Source organism: Procambarus clarkii, chromosome 91 (genome assembly GCF_040958095.1).
Source record: "Procambarus clarkii isolate CNS0578487 chromosome 91, FALCON_Pclarkii_2.0, whole genome shotgun sequence".
NCBI classification, from domain to species: Eukaryota; Metazoa; Arthropoda; class Malacostraca; order Decapoda; family Cambaridae; genus Procambarus; species Procambarus clarkii.
In genome coordinates this window covers 10,067,188-10,083,463 of record NC_091240.1, presented here as the reverse complement: position 1 = coordinate 10,083,463, position 16,276 = coordinate 10,067,188, and the positions used below count along the sequence as shown (strand labels likewise).

At 37.2% G+C, this 16,276-nt stretch overlaps 1 protein-coding gene across 12 annotated transcripts in view; it reads left to right on the top strand.

Moving 5' to 3' along the window:
- The window catches only part of LOC123773999 (transient receptor potential cation channel subfamily A member 1 homolog), a 54,302-nt gene extending 38,553 nt beyond the window's left edge, over positions 1 to 15,749 (top strand). For 10 of the 12 annotated variants that reach the window (XM_069318744.1, XM_069318743.1, XM_045768054.2 and 7 more), the window contains exons 17-26: positions 720 to 794; positions 1,448 to 1,538; positions 2,229 to 2,342; positions 6,088 to 6,189; positions 6,715 to 6,900; positions 7,571 to 7,693; positions 9,115 to 9,261; positions 10,602 to 10,763; positions 14,207 to 14,269; positions 14,404 to 15,749. In XM_069318744.1, the coding sequence (XP_069174845.1) occupies positions 720 to 794; positions 1,448 to 1,538; positions 2,229 to 2,342; positions 6,088 to 6,189; positions 6,715 to 6,900; positions 7,571 to 7,693; positions 9,115 to 9,261; positions 10,602 to 10,763; positions 14,207 to 14,269; positions 14,404 to 14,574 (1,234 nt within the window). In that variant the 3' untranslated portion in view covers positions 14,575 to 15,749. The remainder of the gene's footprint in view (positions 1 to 719; positions 795 to 1,447; positions 1,539 to 2,228; positions 2,343 to 6,087; positions 6,190 to 6,714; positions 6,901 to 7,570; positions 7,694 to 9,114; positions 9,262 to 10,601; positions 10,764 to 14,206; positions 14,270 to 14,403) is intronic. The other 2 variants (XM_069318745.1, XM_069318746.1) reach the window with 1 other exon arrangement.
- Positions 15,750 to 16,276: the final 527 nt, after the last annotated feature.

The window sequence follows — 16,276 nt, the reverse complement described above, 5'->3', positions numbered from 1 at the left end:
TTGATGGTTGGGGAAGGAGGCGGTGCCTAAAGAATTCACACTAACGTGATTATATAAAAGAAACTCAATTGGAGTACTTAGATGGCTGGAACCAGGGATTAGGCGCTTCCGGCCGCGTCCCATACCCCTGTACCACAGTATGGTATGAGTTATACAAGCTGGGATTCCACCGACTCCCAGCTTGTAATCGCGTTACTGTGATTTCTTTGTGTATCTGATGCTGGAGCGTTATGTTGATGAAGTACTTTACCTACACCAGAGTGCATGGAGGGTTATATGTAAGACATGGATTGGCTTCAGTCGAAGCCTCCAGGCATACAGTGGGAATCCCAGGTTGTGTAACTTATACCATGATGTCATGGTACAGGGGTAAGGTGCGTGGCTGGGAGTACCCTGATTGCTGGTTCGAGCCACCTCAGTGCACAAATTGATTACGAGGTAGGTGCCCAATCAAGGCTAGGTGCTCCCCTACGGTAGTCCTTCAATGGGGAATTAAGACCAACTCGCAACCAGGTACCAGGTATCAACCAGGACACGCCTCAGTTATAATTGTTTATTACTAAGACCATGCAACTAACTTGTTTCTTGGACTGTGTGTATTAGATTAGTATTTACGAACATTTAGATCATTTGATAGAATTTTTGTTCAAAGCAATATTCTAAGATTGTCGCTGATTATCGACATTTAATTGCTGGTTTTGACAATATTTCTTGTTCAGGTTCGTGTACTATTTAACGCTGGGATTCTACATGATCTTCCTCATCTTCCTCACTGGTTACATCCTCACAGCAAGGTGAGTTCACGTCACGGAATCCCAAGTGGTAATGTCAATAAAATGAAGATTAATATTTAAGTGTGGGTAATGGAGCTCGCCATAAAACACCATAAAAATAAAATGTTCCTTCGGAACACAAAGAAATCATAATGGCGGGATATAGATCCCCTTTTTTCGTAGCCTGGAGCCAGATTCACGAAGCAGTTACGCAAGCACTTACGAACCTGTATATCTTTTATCAATCTTTGGCGGCTTTGTTTACAATTATTAAACAGTTAATGAGCTCCGAAGCACCAAGAGGCTGTTTATAACAATAACAGTTGATTTGCAAATTTTTCATGTTTGTAAACTGTTTAATAAATGTAACCAAAGCCGTCAAAGATTGAGGAAAGATGTACACGTTCGTAAGTGCTTGCGTAACTGCTTCGTGAATCTGGCCCCTAGTCACTTGGTCGTTCAGTCACTTTCCTACCTATATAACTATGTAGGAGTTTGGTTTGTTTCTTTGCTTTAGAAACTATTATTTTAGAGTGTTTACCTATCAGTGTACACAAGGTGAAATCTGGCTTCCCCCTTCTAGCAATTTGTAATGTTATCTTTCATCTCTATTAACTTTAAGAGTTCAGTTTCTTGATTGTGGCTTTCACATTTTCTTGTCTTACATGCACAAGGGACTGGACATCGGTCGCTGATGAAATGAACGGCACGGCAGTCAACACAACAGTACTGATCCAGGCAGCCAAGCAGCAACAATCTTGTGAGGTCAAGTTTTCCCATATATTGGTTTGGTCAATGTTCACGGATGCAGCTTTATTAGTGAAATACCTACTGCATTTCCATTTCAAGAACAAAAAATTGTGTTGATTGATATCTTGGATATATATTGGGAGCCGGTCGGCCGAGCAGACAGCACGCTAGACTTGTGATCCTGTGGTCCTGGGTTCGATCCCAGGCGCCGGCGAGAAACAATGGGCAGAGTTTCTTTCACCCTATTTCCCTGTTACCTAGCAGTAAAATAGGTACCTGGGTGTTAGTCAGCTGTCACGGGATGCTTCCTGGGGGTGGAGGCCTGGTCGAGGACCGGGCCGCGGGGACACTAAAAGCCCCGAAATCATCTCAAGATAACCTCAAGATAACGAATGCACAAAGTGGGTTTCAAAGGGCATCAGTCACAAAGTTTAGCATAAAACTGTTGTCAATTTTTATGATAACCCACGAATCAGAAAATAAAGGATGTAACGTCAACGTTTCGGTCCGTCCTGGACCATCATCGTTGCACGATAAGATACACTTTATGATGGTCCTGTACGTGGACAGAACCGTCGTCAATATCTCTATTTTCCAATTTGTGGGTTGGGTGTTTCCCTTCCAGCATCTGATATACTAACCACCTCTGCTGTTTTTAAGACTGGTCCTTCACCGCCATGCTGATTTTCTCAATTTTCTTCACAGGATATACGAAAGGAGGTGAACTTGACAGACGGCGTATTCGTTATAGCAGGGAAGTGGGTGATTATTGTACTGGCAGCGCTTAACATAATGCGGGAGATGTTCCAGTTTTACCGGGTATGACAGTGAATTCTACCCAATATATATATATATATATATATATATATATATATATATATATATATATATATATATATATATATATATATATATATATATATATATAATATACACCTTAAAATGATTGAATATTTCATTGTAAATCAATATTTTAAGTTATAGTAATAAACATAAAATATATATTACAGGTGAAAGTAGTAGACTTAAACTTCATTTTATCAATAAATGGAGGATAAATAGTAAATGTACAAGTATTCTGTGAATTAGACATTTTAGGTTCTTCTGTAGGACATTGCTGCGATTTGGTTACAATGAGAGAACAATCACTGGTGGCGTAATGGTAGCACACTCGCCCCCACGCCTCGCCAGCGACTTGGTCTGGGGTCGAGCCCTGGCCATAGAGGATTTATTAGGCGCCAATCCCTGGCTGTTCATCCAACAGTAATTAGGTATCTGGCTGCTAACAAATTGGCTGGTTGTGATCCAGGGAGCGCTGGCAAGACTTAGAAAGTTCTAAGCCTACTAACAGGAATCAGAAGCCGCCTGCTCTTGTACCCACCTAAGTTACAAAATATATTAAATGGAGTTGGTTACTGCATTATGAAGAGATCTCAAGAAATGTGTTTGCTAAGAAACCTTGACAGTAAAAGTAACACTATATTTGTAGTCTGTTGAACATTAACCTGAACACGTTATACATATGTATTCATTATAGAATGTGCTTAGTATAAGATAACTAAAACTTAGATATTTAAGAGTATATGTAATATAGTATTTACTATCTTAAGCGTCAACTGTTTTTAATTAAAAATGATTATTGATATGTGAATCATACAGTAACCTACCAATGATTGTTTACAGTATACAGTACTTATATTTGAAAAAGAATACTACAATATGCATAAAGACATTTAAATTATACACATAAATTATCATTATTTGTGTACTTCAAATACATAATTTTTATCCATTATGATCACCTGTAGAAGGCTAATACAAAAGTGAGAGTTGAAACTTTTATAACCTCTGTAATTATATTTGCCATTTCAGGGCTGTTGTAATTCTCTGCTGGTAAAGTACTTAACTTTTTACGTCTAAGCACCTTTTCACCTTAACTGACTGTATTAAGATATTTCACCTCTGGAACCGATTCATGATTTGCAGTTATGCCGGATAGGATAATTTGAACTGGGTTATCAAAAAGGTTATCCTTTTTATTATCAGGGATATTCGTGCGTGAGCCATGAGCCTTTGGTTGGCCCACTAAACTGGAGTCCTTAACGATAGTTTAGAAGTGTTGAATATTCTGTAATATAGACAGTGATATCTTGTGAAGCCACGATGACCATCTTGGCTTAGCTTTTACTTTTGATACTAACGTGTTCAGACGATGGGACGACACACACACACACACACACACACACACACACACACACACACACACACACACACACTCACACTCACACTCACACTCACACTCACACTCACACACACACACTATATATATATATATATATATAATATATATATATATATATATATATAATATACACACATACACTACTTTCGGTGTAGAGTATCCCTTTTCTTTGTATGCCCACTTGAGAGTATTCTTTAGTCTTGAATTATGTTCAGGGCTAAGGTATACTTACTGGTTGGTCAGTATACCTTGTGCCTCGACATTAATAACCCTCCAGCGGTTGATAAGCCTTAATTCCCCTCCTACTATTGAAAGGCCTTAATAATCCTCGCATGGTTGGTGAGCCGTAATTACCCTCCAGCGGTTGATAGGCATTAAGCCGAACATCAAATCAATAAGAGGGTTTTGAGTAAACTAGTGTAAATATAATAGGGTTTACATTGTAACAAGTGTAAACCAAAATCACAGATAACACCAAATCAGTAAGAGGGTTTTGGGTAAACTAGTGTAAATATAATAGAGGTTTACGTTGTAGCAGATGATATAGCTCACAAGGAAAAAATAGATACAGTATATTAATACTGTACATTCGTTTTCTGACGCGATGCATTAAATTGAGTTGAGATGATCTTGAATACATTTGCATTTGGCAGTTTGCTCGAAGGCCATCACCGAATTGTAAATATAATGCACATATATTTGTAGTGCATGTTGACACACCTGTGTATGATATTTAGTTATTGACACCTGTGTATGATATTTAGTTATTGACACCTGTGTATGATATTTAGTTATTGACACCTGTGTATGATATTTAGTTATTGACACCTGTGTATGATGTTTAGAGCTTGGCGCTAGAGTACGATAAGTTAACACCAATGTATGATGTAGAGCTTGACGCTAGTGTACGATATCCTGTTTACGTATCAGCACCAGTGTACAATAAATTATTTATGTATTGACTCCAGTGAAAGATAAATTATTGTTAACATTTTGACACCAGTGTATTAAATATTGTGGAGATGTTGCCAGCAGTTCACATAGACGCTAATTAATAACACCTATGCCTTAAACTATTCCCACACATATATTTCCTTATACTCTCATATGTTTCCTTATCAGTTCCAGTAATGCGTCCCTCGTACGATACTAATGTGTTACCAAATTTCCAAAAGAGATGGTGTTGATAATTGTCCCAGCTGCCTAAAATGTTATATACATTATTTACTTATATTATTATTAACATCTTTATTGACAAAATTAAGTACAATTTTGCCTAATCTGAGGATTTCAATTAAGTCTTATTAAAGTGAGGATAATGCTGGTATTCACTGTCACACAGGACAATAGGTCTAAACTGTAGGCTGAAGCACATATATATAATAGTTACAATCAATGTTTTAACGTATGAATATGTGAAAACAATTTTCTATTGTGCACTGCCACACAAGGGCAGGGATGGGTTCATAAGTGATGCAGCTTAGAAGTAATATACATGAAAATTGTTCTTCATTCTTTAAAATGGACAAGCAAATTTTGGATAAATTGTTAGGATGTCGTCCAGAACACCTGAGTCAATAAAATAGTTACACAGTTAGTGGTACAAGAGGCCAGGAGGTCTAAAGTACTTTACGGTTTCACATTCAACATTATAGCGTTCTAGTGAATGCATTAAAGGTTTATCACAGTTTACAATCTGAGAATTCTGGTAGTGGCTCAGCCTCACTAACTTGCCAGATGTGCCTATAGCCAAGGCGAATTCGTGCAATGACTACATCACATTGTCTGGTCCGGTTACTGTGCTGACCATACAAATACCTATTATTACAAAAGTTGTCATAACTTTTAATACTGCAGGTTTCAGGTCTCTGGACATTTCTTAGTTCTTCTAACTTTGAATTAATTTCTTTAATTTGTATGTTTTTAATAATTGCATTAGATAGTCCAAAGTCATAATCAATGTTTTCTTTCCTGCAAGCCTCATTGGCCAACTATCTACAAAGTCATGGTTTCCAACTCCAACATGGGATGGGATCCACACAAATTTTATACAATAGTTATTATCATTGGCAAAAATTCCATTCCATTTAATATTGCAAGCTACTTCAGTCATACATTGTGATGGGTTATTTAAGGACTGCAGAGCACTTTTAGAGTCACAGAAAATAACTCTACAACCATTGAGCTTAAGGTACTCAGTGGCTAGATAAATACCCAATAGCTCAGTCTGTGTCGTGCTTGCCCTCAATCTCTGTTCAATCTCTGTGTACTAGACATGATCATTTCATTCCCTTTATATTACTTGCATAATTTTCGTTCTAGGCTCGCCTCAATTACATTGGGTTGGAGAACTTGATAGAATGGTGCTGTTACATCACCGCTGTTCTGCTTGTGTGGGACTTCACGGACTGTCCAGTCAGGCAGGTGAGCTCATCTGCAACTCCTGGAGACTCGAGTCTAATCTAGATACGATCAGCAGACCGATGACAGTTAATGTAGAAATGAAAGTAGCTGACATACAGGTAGAGAAACTCGACAGTTCACTACAAAGCAAAGTAGTGTTACAGAGTTAAATTTAAAAACATTTAATTAAAATGCATTGTCAAAGGGTAAATGAAAATGTAATGTTTTAAAAGTATGTATTCTTTATTTTCCTAAATACCGTGAGAAACAAGAACTTGCTTGTCCCTGTTTTGATTTAATTGTATAACAACAAATTTATCGAATTTTGCAATACTTGTTTTGATACGTCATGTATATTATATATGTATTGGAATAGTTGAATAATTTATGGGATGCTGTGCAAGAATGCACTGGCCTCAATCATGTTAAATTTCCATAAACAATTTTAAACTATTAGAGGCTGTTTGAGATAGGCATTACAGCATATAATCTAACATTCGAGTAAGTGTAAAGAACCTATAATGCTTTTCTGTCTTTTTGCAACAGGATTGGCAATGGCAAGTTGGAGCAGCTTCAATATTTCTAGCATGGATGAATCTGTTGCTCTTCATCCGCAAGTTTCCCTTCCTAGGCATCTATGTTGTCATGTTCACGGATATCTTTGCCACGTTTCTCAAGTTCTTCACCGTCTTTCTACTCTTCATTGTTGCTTTTGCCCTCGGCTTTTACACGGTGAGAATAATCGTAGTACAACTCCACAGGAGCCTTGATGAGGGTTCGAACCTATGTGCTGACATTTGAAACCCAGACACGCTCTAACCAATTGTACCACGACATGGTCAAAAGAATTGCAACCTGGAGTGTTACCATAGTGTCGTGGTATTGACTATGTCGTGGTGTAGTGGACTAGAGCGCGTCTGGGAACACTCAGCGCATAGGTTCGAACCCCTCATCAAGGCTGCTGTGGATTTGTTCTTTGATATATCACGTTAATAATGTGATTTCTGTTTCTTTAAACATACTTCCCCCCCCCCTTGATCTGTAGAGGTTAGGAGGCTTATGAAGCATCATTACCCACTGAAGATAAATGTATAAACTAATAATTTAAATTTAATTTAATAATAAACATCTTTACCCATGATTAATATTGAATCAGGTCTGTAATGACCAAATGGAGTGATATACTGGTAATAAATAATATTAAAAATAAATCCCCAAGGCCCTTGACGAGAGGTTCGAATCTATCCGCTGGATCTTCCCAGACGCGCACTTAATTAAAAATAATCTCTCCTCTCTCTCTCTCTCTCTCTCTCTCTCCTCTCTCTCTCTCTCTCTCTCTCTCTCTCTCTCTCTCTCTCTCTCTCTCTCTCTCTCTCTCTCTCTCTCTCTCTTTGACACCCAGGTGCTGAGGGACCAGGATCCCTTCAGGACTCCCGCCACCTCGCTCCTCAAGACCACCGTCATGATGATCGGAGAGATGGAGTTTGACGCCATTTTCAACGATGAAAATGGACAGACACTGAAAGTAAGTCAGCCAATTGCTCCGTTTAACACAGAAAAGCTGAAGGTTTTGGATGCTCAGTTTATCAGTAATACTGATAACAAGGTTGGGTATAATGAAGGGTAAACTAAGGCAGTATATAATAATAATGATTAATTATTCAATTACTATATACTGCCTTAGTTTATCCTTCATTATATACTTATTTTATCCATCATATACCCTTCCTCGGGTAATGAAAGTTAAACTAAGGCAGTGTATAATGAAGGGGTAAGCTAAAACAGAATATAATGAAGGGTAAACTAAGTGTATAATGGAGAATAAACGACCATTTAGTAATTACATGAGGACGGCATCTCGTCCTCATAAACACTTCTTGTTAATCCAGTCGCTAAGCCACCCACCCAGAAGTCCACTACGGGCTCACCATAGCCTGTGCTTCTTGGAACGTTTTGTTCCAGGTAGCGAATCTTAAACAACAATAATATAATTACACACAGAAATCACACTAACGTGATGCATCAAATGAACAAATTAACAAGGGCCGTGACGAGGATTCGAACCTGCGTCCGTTCGATTACGTTCGAACTTTTTGCCCTATCTCTCTCTCTCTCTCTCTTTTGCGAATTGCACCTCTAAATGTTTCACCCACTCGACACACACACACACACACACACACACACACACACACACACACACACACACACACACACACACACACACACACACACACACACACACACACACACACACACACACACTTGCCAGCAGAGCCAAACCCCACCAAACCTAACCTATGTCTTAACTACTGCTGAGAATTGGCTGAAATTGAGAATTTACCTACTTAAAATTATCTGTTAGATTAAGGACCTGCCCGAAACGCTGCGCGTACTAGTGGCTTTACAAGAGTGTAATTACTGTACTATGCTATGCTATGTATTCTCACAAACCCAATGTATCTTCTTGTATATAAATAAATAAATGGCTGTGTTTAAGAGCTGCTGCATTTGAAGCTTTGCCTCGTGCCCAACCACTTGGGCTGGACGGTAGAGCGACGGTCTCGCTTCATGCAGGTCGGCGTTCAATCCCCGACCGTCCAAGTGGTTGGGGCACCATTCCTTCCCCCCGTCCCATCCCCAATCTTTATCCTGACCCATTCCCAGTGCTATATAGTCGTAATGGCTTGGCGCTTTTCCTTGATAATTCCTTCCTTCCTTCGTCTTCCATGCTATAATCATCTTCTGTTTTCATAACAAACTCGATTTCAAAGACAACGGGCTTTAGAGAAACAGCTAAGGCTGTAGTAGTCAAGAGATTACAATAATATTGTGTGTAGTTAAAGTGTGACGCGTGTTCTTCTCTCGGGTAATGTCGGGTACCTTAGCTAGTATCCGTGCTACCTTGTAATGCTTAGAATTGTATTTAATACATCTGTTCTTTTGCAGTATCCAGAAATCACGTATATACTGTTCGTTGCCTTCCTCGTCTTGATGTCCATTCTAATCATGAACCTGTTGGTCGGCTTGGCTGTAGACGATATCAAGGCTGTGCAGGATCAGGCTATACTCAAGAGGCTTGCAATGCAGACCCAGGTAAGGCAAAATAAAAATATATTATTATTATTTATTATTATTATTATTATTATTATTATTATTATTATTATTGACATATAAACAACATAATGTGACAGTGTTTACATGCATATTACAAACTTTAGATTCAGATGGGTCATTGAAACGTTAGAAAGTTACTTTTAGCGTAAAAGTACAATAGTGGGAAGATGGAGTGAACTGATAGAGCGGGCTTAAGAAGTGCTTTCATAATTGTAATAGTAGATATGATAGGGACATAAGACAGGAGTCATTGTTTTAAAGTTTAAACAACCGACGGCTAGAAAGGTGGGATCCAAGATCTAATGCTCGATCCTGCAGGCACAAATTGGCGAGTTCTCTCACACACACACACACACACACACACACACACACACACACACACACACACACACACACACACACACACACGCGAGGTCCCCTATCTGGGGCCCCTCACTATTCGGACTGGGTCGTAGTCCGAATAGCCCGGGTTCGATTCCCGGCCGAGGCGGAAACAAATGGGCAGAGTTCCTTTCACCCTAATGTACCTGTTCACCTAGCTAATAGGTACCTTGGAGTTAGACAGTTGATATGGGCTCCTTCCTGAGGATGTGTGTGTGTGTTAGAATGAAATATATGTAGTAGATATAATTCCCACAGTCATATAGACTGGAATATATAGGCCTTCTGTATGCATGAGAATTTCGAAAATAATGGTAATTGACCACATTTGTTCATTGTCCGAAAACAATTTGTGTGGTTAAAAATATTACCACACTGAGAAACAGGTTTTCAATCAAATTTCACAATTCTTCAAGTTTAATTATCCAGCTCGATTAAACGATAACCAGCTTATTCACTTTTGTTTTACAAAGTACAAGTTTTTTGTATTAATAATTTTTTTAGTCAAATTTTTGTCAAGTACCCCTATCATGATAAAAATGCTCAACCTGTCCTCTTAAAAAGAACGTCGCTTTTGGCCGTTTGCCCGTATGGCCGAATTTGGACGTAATTTGAAAATTAAAAAAAATTTAAATAAATTTGGGATTTTTTTTTCAACAACAGTAAGTTAAGGGTCCTCTGATAGGTTAGGTGGGCAGGAAATTCTCATAAAGTTTTAAAACGTTATGAAAAACGTTAATTTAAAGTGTCCTCTTATAACCTCTGCGCGTACGCCGGACGACTCAAAATAGAAAACGGAACAGAACGTCACTTTTGTGAGTCTATTTCATTTCAAATTACGTCCAAATTTAGCAATATCGCGCATACGAGCCAAAAGTGGCGTTCTTTTTAAGAGGACGGGTCGAAATGCTATTAAATTTTACAATTCACATTTCCAGATGGTGTTAGATGTAGAAGCTCTGATTCCAGAAACTCTGAAGAGGGTATGCATTGTCTGCAAGAAAAAGGTGTATCCTAATACACATTATGGGTCATTCTCCAAGCTCTTCGGAGATTTCAAGTTCATGAACACATTCGAGTTTTTTGCAGACGAGGAACAGGTAAGTTTCTGCACAAAATATATTTTCCATTTTCTTTATATATTGGAAATATTCAGAATCATATCTTCAATTTATTTGTATGAATACATAAAACAAATAATTTTCGTTTACAGGTAAGATAATTATCATATAGATTTTGTAATTGTGTTTTGGTAATTGTGCATAATAGGATAAAAACCCACACTTGTGTATTTGTGAAATTTATGTAAAGAATTTACAACGTCTTTCGATCTCTCCTGAGTGCTTTGTCGAGGTCTGAGTGTGTGATTAGGACGAGACTTACATCTCAACGTCTAATGAGATTGATCACACACTCAGACTTTGACAAAGCATTCAGGAGAGTGCGAAAGACTGTGTAAATTCAATGTATAACTTTCACAAATACGAAAGTGTGGGTTTTTATCCTATGTTATTATGTTTGTCAGAAGACATTACCATTACTTATTATGGATAGTAATACATATTGCTTTACAGTTTATCTACTCTTCCTCAACCTGTCATCCAAAAAATTATAATACAGTACTTATACCAACTATTGGCCCAACGTTAAAAAATCGACTGTCTAGAAAAATAACATTTTGTCTTGTTAATTTTGTCGAGGGCCTTGTATAGCATTCCTAGGATTAGAATAGCACATAAATTAGGCATAAGATGGTGTTTATTAGTCCTAGGATTGTTTATTTAGGCCTAGGACATGTTAGGTTAGGCTGTATAGATACTGTTCCACATTTTGGCATGCCATATAGAAGAGTGTATTCCAATAGTGCAAAATGCTAACTGTTTTCGGGTTACACACAGTCCATTTTTGTACGTTTGACCAATAGTTGGCATGAGTACTATCGTTTTTTGATAGACTGGGTCTGGAACATATGTTAAAAACAATTATTTTTATTACTCTGTAGGTCTACAGACATTATTAGTATTAGCCTAGCTGTCTATATGAACTTTGAATTCTAGTTTTTCCTAGATATCAGATACAAGCAACTTTGATAATATTATTGATTAAAATGAGAGGGTAAGACTGACTGTTAAAAGTGGCAAGTCTTAAAGTGCCTTTACTTAAAATGAAAGAGTGAATAATGATTTAGAGTCTTGATGAAAACCTGCAGGTTGCCATTAAGAAACGCTTGAAGAATCGTTCGGTGAGCTGCTTGATGTTTTGCATTTGGCTGGTTTGTGATTGTGCATGGCAGGTTGACGTGAATTTGTTAAAACTTAAGATTATTTTTTAAAACAAATAACGTATGTGTTATTGGAAATCATCTCCAGTGTGTGTGCGTACATTTTGTGTGATTAACTACTTACCATTCTCTCTCTCTCTCTAAGCCACCAAATATCTTTAAACAATACTTTTATGTAAAAATATACTGTCGTTCAGGCATGGTTGCAGCAATAAATGTAATGCAAAAAGTCATCTGTGATACTTATAAATAACATGACTTTTCAATTGGAATATTAAACAACCACAAGTTGTTTCTTAATTTGGTCTTGTGTTAAAGACTCCCAGACACACATGACTATACACACCAATGAGTATATTCTGCTTCTCGGTGTACACACAGTTTTATTTCGTCTTAAAACATTGAGGCAAGATGTACAGGTCTCGTAAGTGAATACGAAACTACTTTAATGAATTCTAGCCTTTATTATTGCTATAGCATAAAGGAATCTTATTCTCATTACTTATGTAATAAAAATGAACTAAATGACTTTTTCATTAATTTCTGATTTTAATGTACCTTGGTTTACATTATAAGACAGTGCTCAAAATTACACGTGATATTACTTCCATATTACATGTTAGGATATATATATATATATATATATATATATATATATATATATATATATATATATATATATATATATATATATATATATAAATTCATTTTTCTTGAGCTGTCTTAAGTCTTAGCTGTGTGCTTGAGAAGTTAAGAATTGTTGTATGTCTTAACTTTTGCGTGTGTGTGTGTGTGTGTGTGTGCGCATGTGTCTGCGTGTGTTATAATCCCATTACAACTCACAGGTATCACATCTGTCAAATAATTCTTAGCATACTTTACGTATGCCCATATGTTTTTTTTAACAGGAGCCATATATATGCAGTCTATAATTACATTCATATTTTAGTAGCTCCTTCCAGGTGTGTGCTGGGATGCCAGAGTTTAGTAATAGGCACAGATAATTGTTTTACTTTGCCTCGTTGTAATTATATATTGACCGCACTGGCTAGTTTAACCTATATCTTGAGGTTATCTTGAGATGATTTCGGGGCTTAGTGTCCCCGCGGCCCAGTCCTCGACCAGGCCTCCACCCCCCAGGAAGCAGCCCGTAGCAGCTGTCTAACTCCCAGGTACCTATTTACTGCTAGGTATCAGGGGCATCAGGGTGAAAAACATTTTGCCCATTTGTTTCCGCCTCCACCGGGGGATCGAACCCGGAACCTCAGGACTACCAATCCGAAGCGCTGTCCACCCAGCTGTCAGGCGCCCTAAGCCCAGTATAAAATATAAATGCAAAATTTGCTTAGAATATGCACAATCTTTATATTTTAACATGCCATTAATTGACGATCAGTAAGACATTGAAGTTTCTTTGCCTATAAACAAACATATTAATTTAATATGTTATCATTCATTTGTTATTGAATCTGAAAGTGGTTTAATGGCTCTGTAATTTTGCTTAACCTTTCTAATCCGTGGTAATGGAAATTCAACTTTGGTTATATCTTGTGTAGGTATAAGAGAGCATTGAGATCGGTGCCCAGTCTTATTGGTTTGGGCTCAAATGACTGCATAGATGCGTACGCAAAGGACCCACAGATCTATTCAGTTTTATAATTACTATTACAATTAATATTATAACATTTTTAATGTTATCCTCAACCATTCAACCATTTAATGGATAAACGGCCGGCTACTACAAATATTAAGTTGCATGGCCTTCCTTGTTTGACCATAATAAGAAATGGAAAACATTTACAGTCTGATTATGTAAGGGACACGAGGTTATCTCATTGGCATTTAGGGACCCGGGAAGCCTCTTGGCTGACGTCCATTGTTAAGCTTAGTCATCATATCATCTTATTAGATGCTTAGATGATACTCATCTTATTAATGCTTAGTCGTCATTAATATACCAATGTGCTTTAATATACTTACTAATCTATCTCATCTCATTTTTTTTCTTGCAATGTATCTGTTATCATTTTATTAATTCTGCTAGAATTTACCTACTTAAAATTATCTGTTAGATTAAGGATCTGCCCGAAACGCTGCGCGTACTAGTGGCTTTACAAGATTGTAATTACTATGCTATGTATTCTCACAAACCCAATGTACCTTCGTGTATATAAATAAATAAATCATCTAGTAGAATGATATATAGTCATACTGGCCTAGTGCTTTTTCTGATAAATCCTAGTAGAATGTCCTCATTTTCAGCATGATTGGAAGCTTTGCAACCAACTGTTTCTTAGCAACAAATGTGCCTCGATAAACTCTTTTGTAAGTTTACTCTCTAAAGCTTACCTACTCACAATATACATTGCAGAGTTGTCTGTGCAGTCGAATAATATAAAGTTTTATAAGGTAAATATCTTTGAAGTACATTGACATTTTTATCTTTTCACTTGCTTCAGATGAACGATCAGGAGACTATGCGCCGTGACATGACTCAACTGATGGCCGCAGTTGAGGACCTTCGCGCTCAGAACCAGCGGCAGAGAGCTCTTCTGATTGCCCTCATGAACGTCAGTAACCGCAACCAGAACAGGGAAACCAGCGAACCAGACATAACCAAATATGTCTGATAATGAGGAACAAGGAAGGAAGGAAAGAGTCAGTGGGTTAGTGCAAATGGAATACATCCATTGTGATGTATGTTCACAACGACGTTAAAGAAACAACTGCATTTAAATACCAGAGAAAGCATATAGATAGTTTGCTAAAAAGTGTTCTCATTCAGTGCAACTATTTGCATTGCAGTACAAAGTCAAATCTATAAATTTTGTATTTTACACCTTATATAATAATAATTTAAACATAATCTTTACTTCACCTTTAGAGATTGAATTTTAATGAATCTGTTCTTATTTGTTTCTTAGAATGATAGTTATAAATATTTATTTAAAAACTTGATGAAAGTATATTTAATTTACAGTGTAGATTCTTGCCTTTTTTTTCTTAAAACAATGATCAGACGTAGTCAGCTGACCTTTAAGTGCTTATTTACAATAACTGCCCAGTACTGTTTAATTAAAATAACTGTTCACTACTGTTTATTTAAAATAGCTTCACTACTGTTTATTTAAAATAGCTTCACTACTGTTTATTTAAAATAGCTTCACTGTTTTTTTTACGATAAGAACATAAGAATAAAAAAAACTGCAGAAGGCCTATTGGGCCATACGTGGCATCTCCTATTTATATCCTCCCAGACTTATACATATACAGTATATGCCTAACCTGTGCTTGAAACAGTCAAGGGATCCTACGTCTATTATGTTATTCACCGACTGCCCCCTCCCCTTTAAATTGTTTAAATTCAATACAATAACTCCCGGGTGATCGATTTAAAGAAAATCTTGGATTGGTACATGTTATTTTTGCTCCCGGCCGCAGGTTCGAATCCACGTCACGGCCCCTTGTGGATTTGTTAATAAGTATCAATGTTTACAACTTCATTTATGTAACGTGTTTGTTTCCTCTCTTCCATTATTAATTGTCAAACTGAGACCATAGGCTGCAATTCATCCTTCTATTTAGTACCTATTGTGACGATCTTCAATAGTTAGAATTTGTACGTTCTTAGCTTTTAGATAGTAGGAATACAATTATTTACTAACAGCATGTGGGTTAGTTATTAGCTTTCTCTGTCTTAAGCTGTATGGGTGGTCGATGGAAAGAAAATCTTAGATTGGTACATGTTGTTAATTTTTGTTATTTACATATATATATTTTGTAATATATAAAAATATCATTAAACCACATTAGTTTCAATCTCCTTTAAATTTCAATATTTAGAAATACTGTATTAGCATTGTATATTTAGATTAAATAACCAACGATCTTTATAAGTGTTTCTTACTTTTACAGCTTGTGCTACGGGCTCACCATGGCCCGTGCTACTTGGAACTTTGTTCCAGGTAGCGAATCTTTAACAACAACATACAGCTTGTGGTAATTAGTTATTCATGTTTTGCTTTGTGAAATTAATAATATACAGTATATAATCCTTTTTAGTAAGCGATCATGACAAAACTCTAGCGTATTCCATCCTCTTCCGCAGTTTATTCATTTTCTTGACACGTCTTCTGCTCTGCTTCAGCCTTCTTATTTCGTAGCCTATGAGCCTCCTAACTTCTAGACCCACTCCAGTCTCATTCCCAAACCCCCATCCTCTTCCAGAATTTTTATTCCTCATCCTTCTTCCTCTCCACCACCGTCTCCAAGCTCTTTGGACATCGGACTTCGGACCTCCCCAGTCAACTCCAGCCTCCTGATTCATCATCC